The 25,308-nt window shown below is 38.9% G+C and overlaps 1 protein-coding gene across 7 annotated transcripts in view; it reads right to left on the minus strand.

Annotated features, from left to right (window-relative positions):
* Positions 1-25,308, minus strand: part of CASK (calcium/calmodulin dependent serine protein kinase) — a 188,578-nt gene that overhangs the window by 114,205 nt on the left and 49,065 nt on the right. For all 7 annotated transcript variants that reach the window (XM_066545497.1, XM_066545498.1, XM_066545494.1 and 4 more), the window contains exon 2: positions 25,022-25,134. In XM_066545497.1, the coding sequence (XP_066401594.1) occupies positions 25,022-25,134 (113 nt within the window). The remainder of the gene's footprint in view (positions 1-25,021; positions 25,135-25,308) is intronic.

Below are 25,308 nucleotides of genomic sequence, written 5' to 3' on the forward strand. Positions count from 1 at the left end.
TCCCTGTCCTCTCTCTTTGCCCATTCTTGCTGCTCTCTGAAAATTACTTCTAGGCTCTATTATTCTAATAATACATCAGGGAAGTCATAAAAGCTCTCAGTGCAGCTAACACACCGCAACAGGAACGAGGAGCTGGAGGTGGGAACATCCTGTATTGCCACTGGCAGTGAACCTCCTGTGCTGCAGAACCACAGCAATGTTTCAGCCCCAAAGATTTGTTCTTTTTAAGTATTTTTTTTTTCTTCCACGAGAGAGTATTCCCCTTTCCCTTAATTATAACAGCACTTCCTGTCTTCCTGGGACACGTGAGTGATTCCTCATCACACAGACACATCCGACCAGTTAATGACTCCTTGCCTCAACAAGCACTAAAAGCTTTTCCAGCCTCTCCTCCCACACACCTTGGGGTGGCTGAGGCTCTGGGGTAGCCAAGCTGATTTAACTGCTGGCTGTTTCCCCCCTCATCCCACACACATTCCTGCCCTCTGTTCCAGCAGCCTGCAGCTTGTCACACCACACACCAAAACCATTTCAGTGTTAACTCAGTTAAGGAAAATATAAATTTATTTTTGTCTCCACTGGCTCGCTGTTTTTGCAGTTTTAGCACAGGAAATGGCTCATGAGCAACCTCAATTATGGAACTTGACTTAAAAGAAAGAGAAGGAATATGGAACAAGTAACACCTTTCCCTGAAAGTTTCTCCACTGTCACCAAATCCTTATTGCATAATCCATCTGAACCTTAGCAAACATGCTCAAAACATGCACCATAAAGAACCAAATGCATGGAGAAAAAAAAAAAGAAACAAAGGGCTGGAGTGGCCCTTAATAAAAACACCATGGGAATCAACAAGCACAGTGGCAATATGAGAGAATCCATCTCCCATCAGTATATTTTGTTTTAATGCTACTGTAGTGTTTGCAAACAAATGCTGGCATGAAGCAAGAACAACAAAATGCAGTTACAGTTAATATTTCCCTTTCTGTGATCTCCATGAAGAAACCCATGGAAATAATCAGTTAGTGGAATTAGACTTTGTAGATGTTTGCTAAATTTTGAGTAACTTTCACTTGCTACCCTATTCTTTCTCAGTGTTTGGACACAAATATAAACACGTTAATGGCTTTTTAGCTGGAGCTGGGGGTCTTGGGAGACTTAAAGGCAATTTTTCTTCCTCAATTTATACTCTGTTAGCTATGATGAACATGAAACTAACTGGGTGTGAAAAAAATCCCACTTTTCTCTCAACTTCTGATACAGCCACCAGACTTGTCCAGAATCAAGTATCTGACAGATAGTGTACGTTGGTTTCCATGATTGTATCTGCGAAAAAAACCCCTTTCCTTTTATTCACTTCCTCATTTTTACTGACATGCAAATAAGCAATGCTTCATAAATAATATGGTGTATTTTAGGAAATGAATCCACTTGAACTAATAAAAACCTTTAAGAATACCCAAAAGACTATTTAACAGCTGCCTACTGCAGATGATCTAAACCCATTTCATTTAATTAAATGGTAATTCTTAGCAACTTTTTACAAAGCACCCACCACATTGAAAAAAAATCTAACATTTTCCAAGGAAGAATAAAGATTAGATATCTCTCATCTAAGACTTTCCACATTCTATGTCCTCTTGGTTAATACTCAACAGCAGGTTCAGAGGTAGGGGGAAAAGGGAAAGAAGAAACATAAAAATGTGAAAGCAACACTTTCTGGATTATTATTGTTTTTTAATTAAGTCTATGCACAATCTGTCTTTTCTCTACAGCAAAGCAGCAGTTTCTGAAGTGCTTCACAAACTCAAGAAAGAATATAACAATCAGAAGAAGGGTTAAAAACTCCATAAATTAATTTTAAAAGGAGTAGAGAGGGTTCTCTCTGTCATGAGGCTGGCCTTCCAAATAGAAATGGAATTGTTGCTGAAGACATTTTACAACCTGTGCTGTAAAATTTGAAACACTTCTAATGTTGTACTGTTTTCAATAATTAATGAAAGGAAATTGAAAATAGCCATTGACTCTCAAGCTGTGATCGATCAAGTTATGAAAGCAGGTTCACTACTGATATCCACATTTATTAAATCCCACGTTCCCACCTGCTTCCCAGCACTGTGTAACAGCCTGAAACCCAACACCTTCCCAACAGACCACAGGTTTTTACACTGCAAACCACAATTTTAAACACTTTGTGATACAATGAGTTCCTTAAAAGAATGAAGTGCAGCAGCAGATCTGTCAAGAGTATGCCGTGAAATTTCTTTTAGAAACAAACAAAAATAAAACAGAGAAATAATTTGCCATAAGGTGTGCATTTGATAAAATAATTCTACATGCTGGCTGGAGCACTAAACTGGCAAAATTTTCACCTCTGTGGTCACAGTGGACTTTACTGAAATAATTGCAACGCTGTAATTTCATAAAGTTACACTGACTGTGCTTTCTTCTACTGAAAACTAACACTTTAAAGTAGCAGCCCCATTAAATGCAGCAATTGTTCCCTCTTTGTCAGCTCCTTCTCCCCCCCTGCAGCATCTTTCCCGTCAGGCTGGTGCAACGCTTGTGCAACTGTATTATTAACACAATCAAGGAATGATCCACCTCAACTGCAAACAATCCTTTTCCCTCTGCCCTTGGTGGAGCCCTGGTTGAGCTGTTTTTCCACCAGACTGGTTCTGGCTCGTCTTGGGAGCCTGCACAAACACCTCTGAGCACAACAGCATTGATAGCCTGGCAATAGAAACAAATGGCCAGATTACAGCAGCAAAACACATCTGACAATATGTCAAATCTCAACAGTTTGTACATTGCTGTCCTTCTCCTAATGAGTAAAGAAGCCACAAAACCAGCTTTCACAATATTATCAAGAATTGCTAACTTGCCATAGTTTTAGGTTTTCATATGCTTAACTACACCTCAAATTAAACTGAGACATGAACTTTAGGTCAGGTGATGTTTCTTTTCCCCCTCTGCAGTGTCCAGTTTGTGCAGCTCCACGTGGACCCGTGCCCCTGCAGATTTCTCACTAGGTGGCAACATAGCTCCAGCTTTGATCCATGTGCAGTCAGCAGCTGAACACACACAGAGCCTGCACGGATTCAGCTGCAAAGAGCTTTGTGTTTGGCCAGCTCTGAACCCTTGATCTGACTAATGACATGTACAGCTCAGGCCGAAGAGCAGAGAAAAGATGCCAGTCAAAAATATTTAAGGTACATCCAGGGCTAAGTGCCTTTTCATCCAGATTCTGTGCAAGACCAGTCTCTGCTCTGCTTCCAACCAGAGAGGCCACACACCAGTATCCCACTACACTACACACAATGAGGAGGTGTATAACACAACCAGAATATGTTTAGTTTGCTCTCACAAACCAGAAATTCTTCATTTAATCCACAAACTATAACACAGTCTGTGTTTATTGCTATAAAGTCTAGCAAAAAGCTTTAGAAAGCTAAAACCTGCAAGTAGTTCATTTTAAATCACTGGAATTTCTCCTTTTTCAAAGGTTAATCATCTAGAGCGGAGTTCTTTGTTGCATCTTTTTGTACATTTGTTCGTTTCTAGAGGGTTCTTTTTGCTGCAGGTGTATGTATGTGTGTGTTCAGGGTTTCTCTCCAGCCTCTGGCCATGGCAGCACAGGCAATGCATTATCTCAGAATGTGCTAAAAGCATTATTACCAATGTTATGCTTAGATTGGCACAACGTTTTTGTGCCAAATGTTGATATCTTCTGGCCAGAATTCACTTAGGCTGATCAGGTTAACTAAAGGTTACAGACATTGCAGTCCTTTAAGTGAGTTTTTAGTACTCATGTACTAAAATGTAATGACATTAAATCAAGTAAGTGCCCTCAGAGGCAATGGAACATTATCAAGAAGAGGATGTTAGCTGATCCTGAAAAATTAAGTGATTTCTCTGCTGATCATTCTAATATTTGAAGGTTTTTGGCTTTTCTTTGTTTGAAATGTCTTTTCTTCTGTGACTTAGCCTTTACTTAAATGTAATGACAGGCAAATTTACTTTTTGGTATTAAGAGAGAATCTCAGTTTTACAAGAAAACCTCTGGTATTTTAAAGATACAAAGGAAATCTCTTCATAAGACATTCAGCTAGTCTAGACAAACTGTAACTCCTACTCAAGGAAGGGTTAAATAATCCATCACACTGCTTCTGCTGCTGAACACCAACAGTCAGAACAGCCCAAAGGCACCCACAAAGGGAACTGACTGCCTAAGATGCTTCTCATGCAGACAAATGTACTTGTTTGCTGTGATCAAAGTCTCTTTGGTCTTGAACTGCTGGGCTCTGCACAGCCAATACAAAACAAAGCCAGTTGCACACTAATGCCAGAAAGGAAATCATCTCCTTTACCCAAGTCTAGACAAACCAAGCAGCAGCAGCATCTACAATTTACTCCAACTCCACAGTGCCACAGAGCTCAGTGACTGACAGTGTTTTAATGGGCAAACAGCTCAGGTTAATTTAGTTTTTCTCAGGTAAAATAGTACAAGTTGCAGTAAATGCTGCTGTGAGGGACAGCTGAATTCTCAAAGTCCCTGCACAGCACAAGGAACTCAGCACAAACAGCACCTACAGTGCACCCTGAGTAACAGACAACCACCTAGCAAATGTAAGAATTATGCCAATTCTGTTCTACTTGGAAATTGTGTAGTGGAATGATGTCTGAATGCTGGAGAACAACTACCATAGCAAAACTTGTTTTCTGGTTCAGTGACAGAACAATGTCAGGAACCAGAAAATTTTTCTCAGGCAGTAATAATCCAGGATATAAGAAAATTTAATTTTGGTTTGTTCCACTTCTGCACATGCTTCTCTTTGCAATTATTACCAAAAGCCAAAAGAATTTTTTTTTGTTTTCTTTGTTAACTGACATGTTATAAAGCCAGTTTTGTGAAACTGGTGTGCACGTCTTAGTTCAGTCATTTAAAAAATTCGCTACAGAATGAACTTTTTAGCAGCACTTTCAGAATTCCATACCAACAAACCAACAAAGTTTTAATTATACTTGCTGCTACTTACCAAATATCCATAAAGTACTTCTGCATACCAAGTTTGTAATGCTTTTAAGAAGCACATTGCCCCTTTTCTGCTTGTGCACTTGCAATACTCCTCCAAGCCTCTGAAACCAATGCTTTTAAAACACATTCTCCTCCTTTCACTCCACAGAAATCAGATGTTAATGATGAAGGCAGTGCAACTGAGCTCAAGCCTGTTTCTAGCAACATTGAGGTCACAGCTCAAGGAATAAGGTTTTAACTTGCCTGACTTGTCTCTGATTTTACAAGAGGCTGAAAATACCACAAATCTTTACAGACTGTCACTTATGCTTTCCTTTCTAAAACAGGTTAAGCTTACAGAGGTAACATACCCCCATAAAGAACCAATCCAGTGACAATTTTGCCTATTAACTGAGTCCCAGCACAATTACAGGTCATCAAAGAAATATTTTCTTTCATAACATTCACACACTTCTCATGTTATTTAAAGGACAATTTCTCTTCACCAATACAGACAGGAAGAGTTTTTCTTCTTTAATCTCAGCCAAGCATTAAGGAAATAATATTTCATTTCCCTTCTTTATTATCTGGTGATAAGCAAAAAACCACCTAAAATTCATACTTAGCAAAAATTGAGTTAGAACTCAACTAGTTAGTTTGATCAGCTAAAAAATCTGTGAACTTGGAAATTGTATTGAAGTAGGAGATGGGACTTGCAAACAGTGCACCTGCATGGCTTTTTACCTGACTTTTGAGAGAGTTTCCCACTGCCTCTGAACTTTCATGTGATGCCAACAGCAAAAATCACATTGTAATACACAATTTCCTTCACTGTCACAGGGTATTTTGAGGGACTGACATGGATATATAAAGCTTTGTAGTAACCAGCTGGGAATAATGGACAGCTCCTCGTGCTAGATGGAGCAAAGATTGTTTAAGTACTTGCATATAAACCCTTTCAAATTGCATGAGCCTTTCCCAGGTGCTAAGAGGTTTGATTCAAATCTGTTCAAATTTCTTTCACAAGTGTCCAAATTTGAAATGATGATCCATCACAGACTAAGAACAAACCTTTATAAATTCTGCCCGTTTTTCTTGCTCTAAAGTGCAAGAGCAACTAAGCTTGTATATATATGAAATTATCAAAACATATATCCACAACTATACTTTAGAAGTCCACAGAAGTAAAATAACTGATAATAATCTGTATCCTCTCTGCAAAATAGCTTTACAAGAGCACTGTAAGAAACTGTTAGCAGGGTTCTCTTGTTAAAATAAACCCACATTTCCTTTCCTCACAAGTTAAATGCCTGACAAGGATAAAGACTATCACTGACATGATAGGGTACATGGAAATGTAAAACGTGACACATCAATCATCTGAGTTAAGGAGGGCCCTGACCCATTCCACAGACTTTTTAGAGCACCTTTCCTGTCTGCACAACAAAAATTAAAACTATTTCTTAACATGACAAGGCACAACTCTTAGGCTGAACGCAGCCTTGTCTGGATTCTGAGAATAATCTGAAGCACAGGGAGTTGCACAAAGTGTTCTCCCCACCCTTTCTTGAAGGAAGAAGCAAACAGAGCCTGACCTCCCTCTCCTCACAAATCTCTTTTGGTGAAGCAACCTGTCCAGTGTGTCTCAGGCTGCACAACCTGTTCTCATTCTCCAGAACGCTGCAGCAGGAACACAAGAAACCAAGGCAGGGAGGGGCAGAACACTCCACTCAGAAAGGAGATGAATTATGCACCTGCTACTTTGACATAAAAACTCAAATTTGCAAACCCATGAGCTGTTTATGCAGGTTGTACATGCATCTGCAACAGAATTAAAAGTCAGCTCAGGTCCTAGCAGAATTTATGAGCTTAAATGCAGTATATGCACAGCAGTTCGGCTGCTTCAGGGCACGATGATACAGAAGAGTCTCTGCCAGTCAATACCTGGATTAATAAACCATGATGGACTTGAGTTAGCACCACATAGGGTCACCTCAAAGTCACAGGAACCCTGATTCTTGAGGATATTCTTGTCCAGCTAAACACAAGCTCTGGAAATGCCAATGAACACTCCCTGAAATGGCAGTGCCAGGAAAATGGGGCTGCCACTCTCCAAAGGGTCAGTTCTGGACTGGTGCTATAGTAGAGCTCACAAACCTTAAGAGATAATAAAAACACACTGTACATGTTTTGCACATCCAAATGCTTTCTAACAACAGCTGTATTATTGGATCTATTTTTTTCTTATGAGCTACAGTACACCTCAGTTTTCATTTACATGGAGAATTAAGACTTGACTGCTTAAATCATCCTGCTCCATAAATCTTCAGTCATGAACAACTAATTAAGGAAATAAAATGGCCTCAGAGCACAGAGAAATTAATACTCTATATATATGTGAGTGTACATGTGTATATATATTTATATACTACATATTACAGTCAGTTTGGCTAGCCTATTCATAATTCCTAGGTAAGCAGGATTTAAAAACAGCCTAACTGCATCATAACATTCTTAAGCTGAAAAAAAGAATAATTAAAGCTCAACACATTTTTACAGTTTTGAACCTTGAGCATTGAAACCTGAGCCTAAAGCCTTGAACTTTTCTGCAATCTTGAAAATTTATTGAACTGGCTTTCCTCTCCTTTTTGTTTCCCAAATGCCACAGAAAATCACGAAACTGGAATCCATTTAAGCCTTTTGTTACCACAAGCAATATTATTCAAGTGATACTTGTGCCAACTTAAGAACAATCATAGACACAGAAGTGCTGTGTGCTGTCAGCAATGAATACTGGAATCAAAGCAAACAACACATCTATCATAATCCATTTTTAAGAGTTTTTGCAAAAACACATGTACCAAATAAAACTTTGAGGACAGCTACAATGGATGTTAATGAAAGCAAAAATGGAAGTAAAAATGTAAATGCTGCACAAATGCAGCAACCATTTCTTCTATAGAGTATTTTCTTTGTTTTGTTGTTTTGTAACTGCAAATTTAACTTTAAAATGCTAAGGTTCACATGATAAATATTAAACAAATCCAGCAGCCTGTTGGTAGTCATGAAATCTGATTCATCATCTTCAGTTTGGAAAAGGATTTTGAGATACAAATCTATTATTTACACATAGTAAAATTAGCAAGCACAAAGAACTCCCAACCTTGTAAGAAAATTTACAAAATCTTGAATTTTTAAAATTTAAATGTTAAATAATTTTCTTCTTTTTTTAGTATACAGATATTCCTCACTACTATAACACATGTTCACTGTACTCACTTGATACTACAAGTTACAAAACATTCAGCAATAATTGATCTTTGAGTTGAAGTTTGATCACTCTTTGAATGGGTAAAATCTAATGGAGAATGGACTTAGACATTGAAATGACTCATCAGGATAGCATCAGATGAAAGGGTAAAAACCATTGACTTTCTACCATTTTTCAAGATCTAAGGAGCCATGGAGTTGCAACAGGACCCACCAGAGCCCTGCCCAGACAGGAGGCTCAGGCAAGGCCCAGAACAGAGCTGGCTTGTTTGAACAAGCTCTCCTGAGTCCTGATCCCTGAAACACACGGTCCTTCTTGGAAACAGGTCAGGTGGAGAGAAACCCACCAAAGCCAGCTACCAGATCTCAGAACTCTTTTCTGCGTCAGACTTTGTGCAAAAGCCTCCAGACCAGATGAAAATGACAATTTACACCTCAGTAATTTAGGAACACAAACAAAACTGCTCCTCTGTCCCTCCCAGAGTGCTTCAGCTACCAAGATCTCCATTTACACAAACAAGTAACAACACATACCACATTGCAAAGAAAATTAGTGTTACATCACTGTAGTCCTTACAGTCTCTAAATCTCATCAGGAACTGGGCCCTTGTTCAGTTGGTTCAACTCTTCCTCTATGAAAAGAGGAAAATGTCCAAGTGACATCCATTAACTTGCTACTAACACAGCAAGACTGTCTGCTGCCAGACAGGCTCCATCCAACTATGGCAGGAACAAGAATCCTTAAGCTCTCACAGCCTCAGACAGCTGCAGTGGAAAGTTCAGACTGTAGGGATACAAAGCCAGGATCTGTTCACTTGGTGAGGTAAGGAACTCTTACCTTCTCATTAATTACAAGAAGGGCAAAACAAAGCCGTGCACAACTATGCACCCAGTACCCACAAAACATAAGTGCAGCAAGAGTGGGGTGATGCAAAATTTAGAAGCTTTGTACCAACTGATAAAGGAGGGCAGAATCTTCAAAGTCATATGAAAAATCCTGAAATTTGCCTTATCTCGGTGTTCCCACATTTATCAGTTCCTACTCATTAAAAGCAACCTCAGAACCAGACCAATTGTAATTGATTGCTGTTTTGGGCCAGGAGACAAACCAGGACAATCACAAATACAGATTCAAACTGAGGCAACAAAGCATGTACAGGTACTGAAGGTCCAAGGCTTGTTATTCATAAGAGTAATTGCAAATTCAGCAAAACAAAGGACTGCAGAATCCTCTTCACCTAGCACAACATTCTTCAGAGGAGCTACTTCCCTTGTGCAAATCCAGCCATCAGTTTGCAAGAGGCAAAGATGATAGTGCAGTGTAGTGCTGAGAGCAAGGGGGAATCAAATTACTGCAGTGGCACATGAGAATACAGATTTGATTCAGGATGTGAACCTGCCTTCCTATCAGCAAACAAACTGTCACCACAGCAGGACCAGCTCTATAGCTCTGTTCTACAACATAACATGTCTAAATGCTGACACAGAAGAGAGACAATTTTATAAAGAGACCTTCTCTCCCTATCTGGGTTTATAACATTAAAGAAACCCATTTTTCTTGCAGTAGTTATCACTACATGGAAGACAGAAAAAGACTTCAAAATGCAAATTGTTTTTATAAAAATAATTATATTATTATAATATAATGTCCTCAGTCCTCAGACCAGCATTTGCAACACAGATTAACCTGCCCTGAAGCTGTGAATAGCTTTGACTGTTACTGTACAGCCCATGATTCCTCAGTAGTTACTAAATACAACATGACCAAGGCAGAAGATTTGATTGTGTTCTAAACACAGAAGGATAAGCAATGAACAAAGCAGTGCCCTGCATCAGCAAATGACCGAGTCTTCACATGGGAGTGAAAAAGCCAATGTGTAGCTGCAGGGATGGACACCAGGGAAGGGGAGGGATGTTTTGCCTAAGCTTGAATGTGTTTGTTTCAATACCAGAATCAGTAATTAAAAGTTTGTAAACTGACAATTAATTAAATTGATTGGAATTCCCTCCAAATTAGTTAACTCTTCATTTGGGTATGTGATAGGGGAAAGTAAGGATGATGACACAAAAGGAGCTGAATAACCTTCAGTAATCCAGAGTAAGAGGAGTTAATCACACAGATAGATCACACCAACTGAACAGGACATGGCCAAAACAAGGAAATTGGTGGCAAAAAGCCTGGTAGCCCAGACCACTTCTAGAACAAGGTGCATATTTTCAAGTGTTTAATTGGTATTTATTTGCTGACCAGTCCTACCAAGCAGACAGGAACACAGATAAGCTACTATTTATTGCAGTTCTGATAAGATTTGAGGCTTTCTCCTCTCCCTTGTGTTACCTTGTGCATACACTTTCTCCAGCTAGGGTGCTTGTAGTTTAAGGCAAAAAAAACCAAACCCAGAACAATGCCTATGAGCTATTTAGAAAAGAACTGAGGTATCAACCATGGCTATCTACAATACATGCTCCTCCAGTTCCTACTCCAAAAACCCAGACTACATTTCTGTCCTAAACAAAGTCACTGGTAGCCCTTGCAAGCTGTGAAAATCTCTTCTGTTTTCTGACCGTCTCACACCGATTTCTCAGATTCCAGAACAACACAGAGCACACAGAATTATCTTCCCCTAAAGATAATATCAAGAGTCTCAACTGAACAAACTCAAACTATGTTTGCTTGTGCTTTCCCCCTTAACAGGATAATTCCTCTTCAACCCCAACAGGTTTCTAAATAAGGTTCATTTAAAAAAGGAAGCAAGCCAATCAACAAGACAGTAAAGACTAGGAGACTTAGGGTACAAGTCCTCTCTTCACTTTTTCTCCCAACTTGAATTAAAATAAATCAGCCCAAAGGTAAAAAAAGCAGCAAAGCAAACCCAAATCAAGCCACAGGACTGCAGAGTAAGGAAGGTGGAATGAAGAAGCAGAGCTTTACCTTCTCCTGTTCAGTCCTGCTGAGGGGGAAGGGGAAGATGCAAAGCACTGATACTCACCCACACACTGCACAGACAGTGACATCTAATAGATGTTCCCATCCTACATTTCCAGGGAAGCCTAGCTCCTTTGCTGGTTTCCCCCTCTATCAGATAAGCTATTCAGAGGTGGAGATGGTGGGTGCCCTATCAGCCTGCAGCACAAGATTGGCTCCTGTAGAGCTACAGCATCAGAGATGAAAAGCTTCTCTGCAAACCTGTCAGCCCCACTTGTCCAGCCCTTGCTGGAAACACAGGCTCCAGCTTGGAACAGCTTTTCAAAGAGAACGATGAGGACACAAAAGGATACAGCAATGATAACCTGTACAGACCTGAAAAGAGATGTGTAACATATACATATTGTAATAAACATTTTTGTGGCAGCAGCTTGGATTCAAATCCTAATTTGATTTGGCAAAGGGAAAAAAATCTACTTTGCTCAGGCAAAGTAGTACTTCATAAGTCATTTTCACGACTCATAATGCTATAAACTAAGGCAATATTTTCAGTAAGACCTGCAACTGTAAATTGTCACTATATCACAGGTAATGTAAAAAGTGACAGACATTAAGATATCTGCAGTAACTTGTTCTGTCACAGTAGATAAAACTGTATTTTAAAAATTTAATTTTATTTAGTCTTCTAAAGGAAATCAAGAAGCTTGGGGTTTAGACTGCTGACTGTGCTAGGAGCTTTCAGTGGAACTTAAAATAACTAAAAAATTACTTTACAGATATATTCTAAGTATTAAAATTAAGTTCTCATTTAACTGCCTTAACAAATGCTAAGATACCCTGAAACAACAAAACATTACTTTTTAGCACCAGCCTCTTTTGCAATTGGGCTTTTCCTTCCACAGCAATTTCAAAAAACAGAAAAAAACCCTGACCACTGAATATTGTAGGCAAAAGAAATACACAGAACAAACCCCCTCCCCCAACCAAGAAACACACCATAAATCTTATTCATATGAAGTGATCTTAAAAAAAAAAAACCAACATCCCATGAAAATCTCTGTCATAGATTTTAAGCAAACCAACCATAGATCACAGTGATTTTACTTACACTGCCAATTTACTCACTGTCACTGTGTCTATTTGTTGGTTGGATTCATATTAGGAAATTAAATACATACAATATATTCAGTGTGAGTAGCCTGTCCCTGGTAAATGTCATCATTAAAATAAATGGCTTATAGCTGGAAAATGCCATGCCAGAAAGGGCTCAGTAACACAAAGAGCTGGTTAACACAGGTCTCTATCCCAAAGTTACTGCTTATACATGGAGTGGTTTTAAAACACAGAACCAGATAAAAATTCAATGCAGTATTAAAGATAAAATTTAATTAATATAAAATATGTTCATTCAAGGTTTTATTAAGTGGATTTTTACCTAAAATATAACTGTATAGACAATAATTTATTGCTTGTACCTAACTTCTTTCACTCCATTAAAACAAGGAATATACTGGAAGAAAACTGATGGTAGGGATGGTAGAACTTGAACATCAGATAAAATGTACAAAGTCTTGAAGAAACAAGTTCACAGATCTCCTCAGGACTTTCAGGTCTTAGACTTATTTAAATTTTCATGCTTCTCTTGACTGAGCAGCTAAAAAGCTTCAGTATTCTACTGTGTATGATAGCCAAGACATACTTTTACAAGATAGTTTCCAAACACAAGTATTTCCATTTGACTTCATATCAAGTAGACCTAATTGTTCCTCTTAATATTTGTCTTTTCTCAAAGATTTTTTTTTACTTAAAAAGATTACAAATATATTCTTTTTTCCCCTTTTGAAGCAACTCTTACCCTGGGAAAGAGCCATTGCTTGGCACTGTGCACAACTGGACTAAACACTCTCCTACATAATGACATACTATGGAGAGCTCTCAGCTTCTACATATTTCATGTATTACTCATAAGTATTTGCTGATGCAGATGTTAGAATGAAAATTTCCATGGAAATCAGTGTGCAGTTTCTACAACTGCAGTACAATTGTGGCACTTTGTCACTGGTCTTCAGCTTCACCATTTTTTCCATGCTTAATTTTTCAGCTGGAAGAGCAGTTGGATCATAGGAGGATTATGCTACGTGTGTTCACTTTACTTTAAATAGACAGACATATATACACTGCAGATGAAAAATATGCCCCCTATTTTAAACTCTATAATTCTCACTCCCAACTGATTATTTAGGGGGTCCATTAAGATTTGCTAACACATCTTTACTTTTGCAAATTTCCATTGCCTATAGTTCAAAAACTCATTGCTATATGAACATAGCTCATGTTCATCTCAAATCTCATTAAAACACCAAGTGCAGAAAAGCTCTAAGAGGAATGTTTGTAGCTGACTGATGGGAAAATTGCCCAAGATTGTGACATACCTACCAAACTTAGCAGAAAACTCTGGACACTACAAAAGAATAGGAATCTGTGCATCAGAAACCATCAATCTTGCTTTTATAAAAGAAATAAATAAAATAAATATTTTAGACAAGCCTTGCAAAGGATTGAAACTGTCCCAACCAAAACCCACACAACCAAAAAACAGGGGTTTCACCCACGTCCTACTGCTATGGCAGCACACAGGTTTGTCATTCTAACAGAGCTACTGCACAAGGATCATTCTTTATCATACCACAGTGACATATATTTTTAGATTCACAAAACAACAAACCCCAGCATTTAAGAGTCAAAAAAGGTTCTCTTTGGATCAATGAATTAACAGAAACTGCAGCTCAGCTGCAATGAATTTTGAATTTTGTTGATTGCACAAACCAGAACAAAATACACGCTAGCACATCCAAACAGAAAATATTTGAAAATACAGCTGATGCTTATTATCCTCCTCCCCTGTGTTTGTAACCAGCCTGAATTCCAGCAAGCACAGCTAGAGCCTGTTTCTGGACTATTGGCAAGAACCAGGATTTGTTAGACAAGTACAAAGTGTGTACAGAGACAGAAATGTTTTGAAAAGCATTTTAATTTTTCAGAACCTGAGTTGGACATACCTCATGAATTCTGCAGAAATTAAAGACAACAATATTTAAGAATGAAGTCTTGAGAATATTTATAAAATAAATCTTTAAAAAAGTGTACTTCCAGATTCTAAAAAAATAAATTTTATTAAGACTTTGATTTGCAAAGATGGTGAAGAAACACACCTTTGTCATTTGGCTTATTGTATTGGTAAAAGCTCCAAGCATTGTTTACTGCTCTAGGATAGCTGGAGCAGGAATATCCTTCCTTATCCCTCCAACCTACATTTCTTTTTCAAATACCTTTACTTTACTCAAATTCTGTCTCAAACAATGAAGGATGCTGTAATTAAACCAGGTTTTTAGAAAAGAAAATCATTAGGTTATGTGATAAAACCTCATCTGCAGACCCACAAGGCAGCACAGAGAAACAGTGGCATGCAGGGCAGGGGAGAGCCCAAACACTGCCCTGCTCAGCTGCTGCCAGGTGCCCACAGGAGAGCCACCAACCCATCAAAGCTATGAAGTGGAATCCCAGAATGGCTGAAGGGACCTCATGGAGGTGATCTGGGCCAACCCCTCTGCTCAAGCAGGGCCGCCAAGACCCCATGGCCCAGGATTGTGTCCAGGCAGCTTTTGAGTATCTCCAACAATGCAGAACCCCCCTGGACAATCTGTGCCAGTGCTTGGTCACTCTCACAGTTTAAAAAGTATTTCCTGAGGTGCTGAGGCAGAACCTCCTGCGCTTGTTTGTGCCACTGCCTCTGGTCCTGTCCCTGGGCACCACTGAAAAGAGCCAGGCTCTGTCCTCTTTGTACCCATCAACAAATTCCTCCTGAACCTTTCCTTCTCCAGACTTAAACAGCCCTCCCAGAACAACAGACGAGATGTTCCCGTCCCTTCACCTTAGTGCCAGTCCTTTGCTGGGCTCTCTCTGGTACCTCCATGTTCCTCCTGTTCTGGGGATGCAGAACTGGAGCCAGCAGTGCAGCGTGGCCTCAGGAGTGCCAAGGAGGGGCAGGACACCTCCTTCCCTCCCTCCCTCCCTCCCTCCCTCCACCTGCTGCCAATACTCTGCCTAAGGCAGCCCAGGATGCCACTGGCTCCTCTTTACCACAGGGGTAAAGCTCCTGGCCAGCTCCTGTTCACCCTGGGGCCAGCACAGGAGCACATCTGCTCTCCTCCAGTCCTTGGGCACCTCTCCCTCTCTTTGTTCACTCGAGGATTATCCTGAATGTCCTCTCAGTGATATCTCTAAGCTCTGTCAGCACTTCTGCGTGTCACAGACATGGTTTATGAAAAATCCTTTCCTTAGGATTTTTTTCTCCTGAGAAGCTGAGAGGCCTCAGGAACAACATGTAAACAATGATTATCTGCTGCTGTGGAATGCAACAGGTGCATCTGGGATTGGGCTCATGTGGTTGTTTCTAATCAATGGCCAATCACAGTCCAGCTGTCCAGACTGTCTTGGTCAGTCACAAGCTTTTGTTATCATTCCTTCTTTTTCTATTCTTAGCTAGCCTTCTGATGAAATCCTTTCTTCTATTCTTTTAGTATAGTTTTAATATATCATAAAATAATAAATCAAGCCTTCTGAAACATGGAGTCAGATCCTCATCTCTTCCCTCATCCTGCAAACACCATCACATCTGGGTGCACATCTGTGTAAATACATTTAACAATTCATTATCCTCAGGTGCTTCAGGCCTGTTTCAGACTGGCAAAACACTGAGTTCTCAGACATCTCTTTTGCTGCATACTTCATATATTTAAATACCAAATGCAAATACATAAGTCATCATGCTCTTAAACTGTCCTATGCATCCAACTAATACTCAGTAAAGGGACAGACAAGGCTGAAGTATGAGATTTTAAAGCATTTTTGAATAGCACTGAAGTGTGCCTGTGGTATTTTATTTTTGGGCAGAGCAAGGATTAGGCTCTTTAGAATCCTGCTCAGCTACAATCTTTTTCACACTATGGTTTGGGAGATTTGCAAAGCAGAGTCACATTCAGAGTGCCTGACTGAGGATGCACCTGTAGCTGACTGGGATGAGCATTTCAATGACAGGCTTACCACTGGCAAAACCCCCACAGAACAAGCCTAGGACAGCTATCTCCAAGACTTTTGTAAGCTATTCAGTACACCCACAGGCATCATCCTGTTTGGAATAAGTGGTATTAACTGCAGCATACCTTTTCACTTCTGTGATTCATGCTGGATCACAAGCCCTATCTGAAAATGTTTCTGCCAAACCTACTAAGAATTTAAAGTATTTTAAAGTTTAATTTTCAGTGACACCTGCATTCTAAATGGTTGTGAGCTTCTGGGAACAGATGGGATTCAAACAACAGGTTTCAAGGACCAACCAGTTTTTGTCGTGGTGAGGTGATGCATTCATTGAAAGAATTCTTCACTGAAATTTTCCTGAATTAGCAAATACCCTGTAACACTTGAAATGACCAAAATGAGCATAAATTATGTTTATTTCCTTGAAAAATGGTTCAATATTATACACTACCAGAATAGATACACTAGTTATTTCAGTAAAGATTTTAATCAAATGGTGCCTAAGCCCTATATTATATGTACAAAGAGGAATTAACTTTTAAGTGGCAAACCTTATTTCACTGAGATAAATGACATGAAGTTTAAAGGAAGTTTTCATCATAATATTTCTTGGCATTGGTCTTATTTTCTTGTTTACAAATGTGAATATATTTTCTTATTTCACATCTATGGAAGTGTGATATAGAATCATAGGACAGTATGGGTTGGAAAGGACCTTAAAGACCACGTAGTTCCAAACCCCCTGCCATGGGCAGGGATACCTCCCATTAGACCAGGCTGCTCAAAGCCCTGTCCAACCTGGCCTTGAACACTCCTAGGGATGAGGCATCCAAAATTTCCCTGGGTAACTTGTTCTAGTGCCTCTCATATGAAGTGAGAAAAAACATTACAGAGATGTTACTGTAGGAGCACTTTTTAATCAATTATGATTACTTAAAAACCCCCAAACTAGGCCAACTGAATACTCAGTTATGTAACAAAAATAACAGTTAAATTATCTATTATCTGCTGCATAAATTCTGTTTAGTGCTAATTACATAATCATTTCCATTATTATATGTGTTCTAAGAATTCCAAGATACAGCAATTTTTTAATTAGCACCCTAGTAGGTTATTCTTAGAATGAATCTTTATTAAAATGGCAGTTAAATACACTTGATGTAATTGCATTTTGAAACCTGTAAAGTGTACCATTTTTATTTATAAAGCTGGGAAACGTTGCTTGCACTTGCTGCTCAGCTGCACAACACCTTTCTCAAAAGCAGCTTCATGATAATGTCAGGCAAACATCTGGCAGCAAGTCCACAGTGGTTTCAGCCACTGGGCACAGCAGTCATTTTTCACACTGCTGGCACCACAGTGAAACCAAGAGCAGAAGAACAAAGCTGTCAGAGCCAGCAAGCAGCCAAGCAGCAAAGATTAAAAGAGAGGGAGGAAGAGGTGCACCCCTACAGAGCCATTGTGTGTTCAGTGCTGTACTAAACCCAGAAAATCAGACACATGTTAAAGGCAAGGGACTGAAGTCACACAGCAAACAAAGCTGTCCTTTTTCTAGAGACTGATTAGAAGGAATAAAGAACCAATTGTTTGAGACACATAAAAACTTAATTATTTTCCTTCTACTTAAGCAACAGTGCATAAAAAAATTAGGTAAATATGCTTTTATGCTTTAAAGTGGGTGTAATAAATTCCCAAGCTTTCACTCCTGAAGATGGAAAAGAAAAATGTTTCATGAACACTGCTCTTAATATGCTTGCATCAGTATTTCCAGAAATTTTATGTTCTTGAAGTAAAGTAATACCATGCAGTTGATCTCTATAACTCTTTGCTTATGATGTGGATAATAGGCCATATTTCCCTACAGTACATCATATTTGCTTCCTGGGACAGATCAAATTTGCATGTGTGACTCCAAATGAGGTCAAAACAATGATAATTTGGTCAGCGACACTTAGTATCCCACTCCTGGAAGCCTGGATCTGGAAATCCTAAAAAAAGAGAAGACCCCTTAGACAAAATGCTGTATTAAAAAAAAAAAAGAAAAAAAAGAAAAAAAAAGTGAAATGTGAGAAATGTGGTCCAAGACTGAATTCTGTATTTACAACCAGAAAAATATGGGCACCATTTCTGCAGTGAACTGACTTCCAGTAGCAAGGATAAAATGAGCCCTTAGAAAGAAACCCTTGTTAAGTGTTCATGCATTCCTGTGACCCTTTATATGGATCTGTTCTATGGCAAACATGCTGCCACACTTACAGAAGTGTCTGCTGGGGGAGAAGCCTGCTTCCATCTCTTATGTTACATTTCTGCATAGAAGTATTTAATTCTAATGACACTTTGTCTATGAAAGTCACAGCAGAGCTATTAAATTCAGATATTTATGAAATTTGTACTCCTCATAGAAAGAACTATATTTATAACCAAACCAGCTGACAGCTTCTCCAGAAAAACAAAGAAACCTCAAATCCTTCATTAAGTTAAAGGAAGCAAACCCCTCAGAAAGGCTCAGGTAACATTCCCTGTACCAAAACAGGACCAGTTCCTGGTTCTGGTCCTACCCCTTTGTGGAAGAAGGAGAGCTGAGACAGGAACAATGCATTCCCCAGAAAGGCAGAGTCTTGAAATTACAAACATCAAAAGTGACTTCAAGTATCGATCTTCAAGTCCTCCTGAGAGGCATAAATTACTACAGGTCCCTTCTATCATGACCCAGATATTTTTAAAAAAAAATTTCCTAAAAAGCACTATTTCTTATATTAGATTTTATATTAGCAGAGGTACATGATTAATTCAAATTCTCCCTACCTCTTTATCCCAACTTGCTTTATTGTTTGTACAGCCTACACAGAAACTACAGTGGTATTTTAAGTACCAGCAACATAAACTCCATGACAGTCAGACTCGTTTTAAATCAGCAAGATTTTAGAGAGTTTCTTTTCAAAATTCCACATTTGTGCATTTTCTTATGAACAGAGGTGTCACTAATACCATGTGATTTTTGTGGTCTATAAAAAGATGCCTCAAACTCTTCACCACTGAGACACACACACTAGATGAATCTTCAGGAAACTCCTGTGTAACAGCAGTTATACCTGCAACTCTACAGTCACTAAATACTTGGATCATGGCTTCTCATAGGGTTAAAATGGTAACTCAAAAGCAAAGTCAGGCTGGTACAGAGCTTTTCACTCTCTGAAATATCCTCATATTTTCTGCCTTCAAAGAAATGAAACCTATAATGGTGTCTTCCTCCTGTTTTCATTAGATCACAGAAAAGCTGGTGGGAAATGACCTCTGATGGACATTGGGTCCAACCCCCACTTAATGTGAGATTACTGCACACACTGGGTCAGGTTTGCTGTGATTTCATTGAGCAAACTCTTCAAAACCAGGCTCAACCTGAACCTGAACCTTCCAGGCAACAATTCCTGGCCATTTCCCTGTGTTCCAGCAACTTCCACTCAAGCTCAGCTCTAACATTTTTGTAGTTAAAGACCACATTAAACACCCTCTCAGCCTCCTCTTCACCAGAGCAAACAAACCCAGCTTCTTCAACCTCTCTTTGCCCATCGTGTCCTCTGCAGGGACCTTTCCAGCTCAAATGATGAAGCCCCAAACTGGGCACAATAGTTCAGGTGTGGGCCCAATAATGTCACACAGAAGGAAGGCACCTGCCCTTGATCTGTGAAATATGGTACAACACAGAACTGACAACACCAGAAATTCCAGATGAGTTGGTATTTCCAAATCAAAGGCAATGAGTCACTTGTTCTTTCTTCAAATCCAGTCTATATATGGTACAGTATCATGAAATATGATGACATACAGATTTGTAGTATTTTTTACTCAAAAGAGATGAGCTCAATGCTGACAGTACATTTTTTTCTGAAACCCTTGAAAACACGCAGAGAGGGAAGTGCAGAATCTTACAGATACTTTTGTGAAAAATAACTTATGATTCACTACAGCTTCCAAAAGCTAAAGATACTGTCATGCAATTCCACTATGAACCAAATAAAGCCTTTTGAAAACACTGCCCCCACAAAATGATTCTAAAAATGCAAGTCTAAACAGATTAAATAAGTAAAAATAAGAAAACAAAAAAGGGTAAGCTGTTTAATGAAATAAGCAGAACGAGAGTAAGGTCTCAACTTTAAGAAAATCTCTCACGATCTGAAAGGTATTCAGGGATAAGATTTGTGGGCCCCACAAGACAACAACTAAAACACAACAAAACCTTCCCAGTTTTCATTCCAATGCCCCATTAAATAATTTTGGAATTCTTCTCCTGAAGTGGATTATGCATAGCAAGGCCAGTTTAGATTCAATTATCTTGCCCCTCTCTGCGCTAGAAGTAGTCCAAGAACTGTATTTAAAACACTGCTTTCTTGGTTACAATTTTGCTCTTTGTCACAGACAAAAGTATTTTGCAGATTGTTTTCACAGCCTGCTTCCAGAAAAACCAGTTTGGGTTCTGAAGGAAACCTCAGTCTCTCCTTATCAGCTTATTCATTCAGCTTCCCAGTGGCCTGAATGCATACAAACCTGTGTATCAACCACACACACCACCCTAATAAACAAGGTGCAGAGTATTAGAAGGCTGGAGAAGAACTGGTAACCACTTTCTTTGTGAGGACATTTCTATAGAAATGAACTACAGGTAAGAGAACCTAATATATGTTGAATTAAATTCTGAAAAACAACTTCAATGCACTATAAGCACAAAACACGGCCCTTTAAATTGCTTTAAAAAACACTCAGCATGTTTCAAGAAAGTAATCTGGATTTAAGAAAAGGCAGATAAATTATGTGCATTGGCTTCTAAGTAGTAAGGACTCATCACCATTCTGCTCCTGAGAAATGGTGCCTGTGTTAGAGAAGGTAACTAAAAATCAGACATGCAAGCTGTGCAGAGAAAAAAACACAATAGAAAATGCATGGGATGTGAAGAGAGCTGCAGAGGAAATGGACAATCAAACTAAGATGTGAGCTGTAACAAACTCAGAAATAAGGAATACGCTTCTCACAGTTTTCTATACCAGAAGTTCTGAGCATAGCAACTAAGAGCTGTACTTGAAAATAAGTTTATTTACACTGATATATTTTTTTAGACCTCAATGAATCAGCTACTACTGGCTTCTGAGAGCATCAAGTGCTCTTCCACATGGATTCTCTCAACTGAACATTAGAAAAGAGACTCTTATGTCTAAAAATATTCAACCTTCACATTTTCTTATTTTTGATTTTTTTTTATTTCTGTGATATGAGTGAACTGTAGTAGAATCTGTCAACGTGTAAAATATCCAACATTAATCCACAGATCACGTGGCCACTTGAGCAATGACAAGGTGTCAATATACTTCATTAATATGGCTGAATTACAACACTACAGAGATTGATGATACACAATATGCAAGACCATGAATACTAATACATAAATCCAATAGAATTTAGCCTAGATTAGATTTGCTAGCTGTCTGGCATCGTTACATTGCATTAATTTTCCCTGCTATTATCAAACCACTCCAGAGATGCAGCGAGACACAAAAATCACTTGAGATGTCTGTGTCTACACATGCTGTGAGTACTGAGCAGCCTTATGGAAAGAACACCATACCTGGGTAAAAGTTTGTCTTATTAGCTAGTGGCTTCTCCATCATATGCCACAAATGCTCACAATAACACCAACTGGTAACACATCAGCCTAGAGAAGCATTTCAGCTTGTTTTTGCTACAATAATGGTATCTCCTTATTAGGGGTAAGACACCAGTAGGTATTTTTCTAAATCAATTGTTTAGAAAACAGTCCCTTTAAAACATATTTGATGCCCAGCTGTCTCACAGGTTAAAGAAATCAAAACTAGTTTTAAAAAATTGTATCAAAACTAGTTTTAAATTATCTCCTTTTTAGCACAGTAATGCTATGCCTAAATTTTCTCCCTATGTAGCATTGCAACTATATTGGCCCACAGATTACATGTTGCTACAAACACCACAGGATCATCTAGGTTGGAAGGACCTTCTGGAGGTGATCTAGTCCAAACTCTTGCTCCAAGCAGGTCAAAATAGACCAGGCAGCTTGGAGCCTTGTGCAATCCACATCTGAGCATCTCTGAGGGTGTTCTCCACGAGCTCTCTGTGCAATCAGGTGCAGATTTTTCTTTTCTTTGTCTCTAACTGGCATTTCTTCATGTTGCAATTTGTCCACATGGCCTTTTGCCATTTCACTGTGTGCCCAAATCAAGAGTTTGGCTCCATCTGCTCTATATCCTTTTATGAAGTAATTGAAGACAGCACCAAATCTCATCTCAGCTTCTCTTGTTAATGCTTGACCAACTCAGTCCATCTCTGCTGGTCTCCTGCCAGCACATCATTGCTTTTCTTGTACTGGAGAAACCAAGAGTGCACACAGTGCTCCAGGTGTGGCCCCACAAGGAAAGAACAGAGGAACAATCTCTTGCTTTGCCTTGCTGGCTGCACCTCTGCAATGCTCTGCTCTGCAGTTGGCTGCCTTTGCCACAAGAGTACACTGCTGACAAACAAAAATGAACTTCTTACCCATAAACACATCATCCTACAGAGGTATTTGTGTAAAACCACTCGAGAACAAAGACTTTTTAGATTTAATCTGAAAGTGTGGAGGCACACTGGGATCTTTAGCTCTTAGCACTCTAGATCTATGTGAATTAATGGAAGGAATTGCCATCAGCTCCCTCACATGCAGAATGTCCTGTTCTCCCACTCCTGTGCCTCAAAGAAGGACTGGAGGTGGAGAGTTGTGCAAAAATAACCTTCAAGAGCAAACTGAACTTGCAGGGGTCAAAACTTCAAGGCAAAGAGTATCTCCAAGGGTTAATCTTATCACTTCATTACAGCTCACACTTTAACACAGTTTACAAACACAGCTTCCTCACAGGTATATTTACTTTATACCAATACCACCATGGTGGCTGCCCACCAATGTGCTTAAGGAATGCCACATCAGAAATAAACAAACAAACTAGAAAAAAAAATCTTTAAACCCCCCCTAGAACCTAGATAGAGTAGAGGTGCAAAAAAACCACCCAACTAAAAAGACAAGCCAATGAAAAACAGGAAAAACAAAGAGTACAGAAGAGGGAAAGGGTCTGTGAAAAATTCACATTCTTATGTTGAACTAAGAACTTGTTCCATGCTCACACATTTATGTGTCTTTGTGTCTTAATATTACAAATCTAAGGCATAACAATTCAAAACCTTGAAAAGAACCAACCCCAAAACAACAAAAACAAAGAAACCCAAACAACAATCCTAAAACCACAAAACAAAACAAAGCACCACTAAACGCAGAAAATGCTTATGATCATACCTCAATGATCTGCTACCTGGAATTAAAATTACAACAATACAACCAAAGTGGAATTGGAAAAACCCCAGAGTTCTTAATACACTCCCAAGCCTATTCTTTAGACCCAGGCAGAAACTGCAAACCATCCACGTTTATCCTTTTTTCAGTTAATCTATTTTTACTGTTGGCTTTTCTTTTCCTCCTGATGAGTCCCTTTTCTTTTGCCTATGACTTTTCCCTTTCAGAAATTTTTCAAGGCCTCAAAAGGTTGAATTTTACTGTCATGGAGCCAGGAAGGTAACATTCCACCAAAGGCAGAAACATGTCCTGTCATCAGCAGTTCAAATGAGGCTTGGAAAAAAAGGAATACAGACACATGCTATTTAAAAGGTATCAAACCATTTCAATAAACATTCAGTAGCTCAGAATGCAATGGCTTTGGTATAACTTGTCAAAACCATGATGGAGCTAATCAGAAGCTGAAGATTGTGGAAAATGTGGCTTATATTTTGTTACAGGGCTAGAAAAAAGAAACAGCAATGACATTATTAAGTGAAAATATCTGACAAAACTGTTATTTACCTTGTAAATCAAGTTAGTCATTAAGGCTCAAGATACTGTTTGTTATAAATGCCAAAAAAAGTCATTGATCCTTTTATCCTTTTTTTGCCGAAGTAGGGTTTACAAGGATTTTGATGGCATCAGTGGAACCCTCCAAAAACAGTACTACACAAAAGAATTATGATCTCCAGAAAAAATATACAGGACATGCAGAATTCAGCAAATGTCACTCAGCTGGCAATGCTCTTCTCCATGTAGGGTAAAAGAAGAACCTTATGCACACACAAGTTGTGTATTCAAGATAGATTGTTTTACTCTAAAGCAGGAAATGTTAGAGAGTTACAGCCTTGTGTTTACACTGTAGCAGTTCTGCAGCATTGCCTGTAATCCTGACTACGTAAAAATATATTTTTACATAATTTGCACTTTAGTAGCAAGTCTTCACCCATTTATAGCAAATTACTTGCTAAAACTAGTATAACCAAAACTCACGTGTTCTTGCTTTACTTCTTGTGTATGCTTTTTTGACTCAGAACTACCTTTTTTCTTTACAAAATTCACATTCTTAAGACAAAAAAATCCAAACAAAAATAGAAATGGCTTAGACCTAACTATCTTTCTAGTATTTATGATCACCACTGAATGTATGTAGAAACTACTAAAGATTAGAAATGCAAGCACTGAGCTAATTTTGAGATATACAACCTTGCTTTAAAACTTCTAGAAAATATAAAACAGAAAGTACCATAAAGAGAGCAAACATAGGAAAGGCTGACAAATCAAAAAAACCTGTCTGCTGGGAGTTTGCTTAATTATTAATTCTTACCTTCTGTGCTTAATCCAGGACTTGAAGTGAATTTTGCTACATCGACGATCTTCACAGCGAACTGCTGCCCCGTCTCCCTGTTGATGCATCGCCGCACGACGCTGAAGGGACCCCTGCAACAGAGACCAGCCATGAAAAACCATCCTCCTCCTCCTCCTCACTGGGCCACAATGCCCCTGCCTCTCAACAAGGTTTTGATGTGTGCATTCAGGTGTAGTATCTACACAGAATATACCTCTCGTCCTTGCTGCCCATTAAATGTAAAACGAATAGTTCCGACCATTGAC

The sequence above is a fragment of the Molothrus aeneus genome, chromosome 2 (assembly GCF_037042795.1).
Source record: "Molothrus aeneus isolate 106 chromosome 2, BPBGC_Maene_1.0, whole genome shotgun sequence".
Classification (NCBI taxonomy): domain Eukaryota; kingdom Metazoa; phylum Chordata; class Aves; order Passeriformes; family Icteridae; genus Molothrus; species Molothrus aeneus.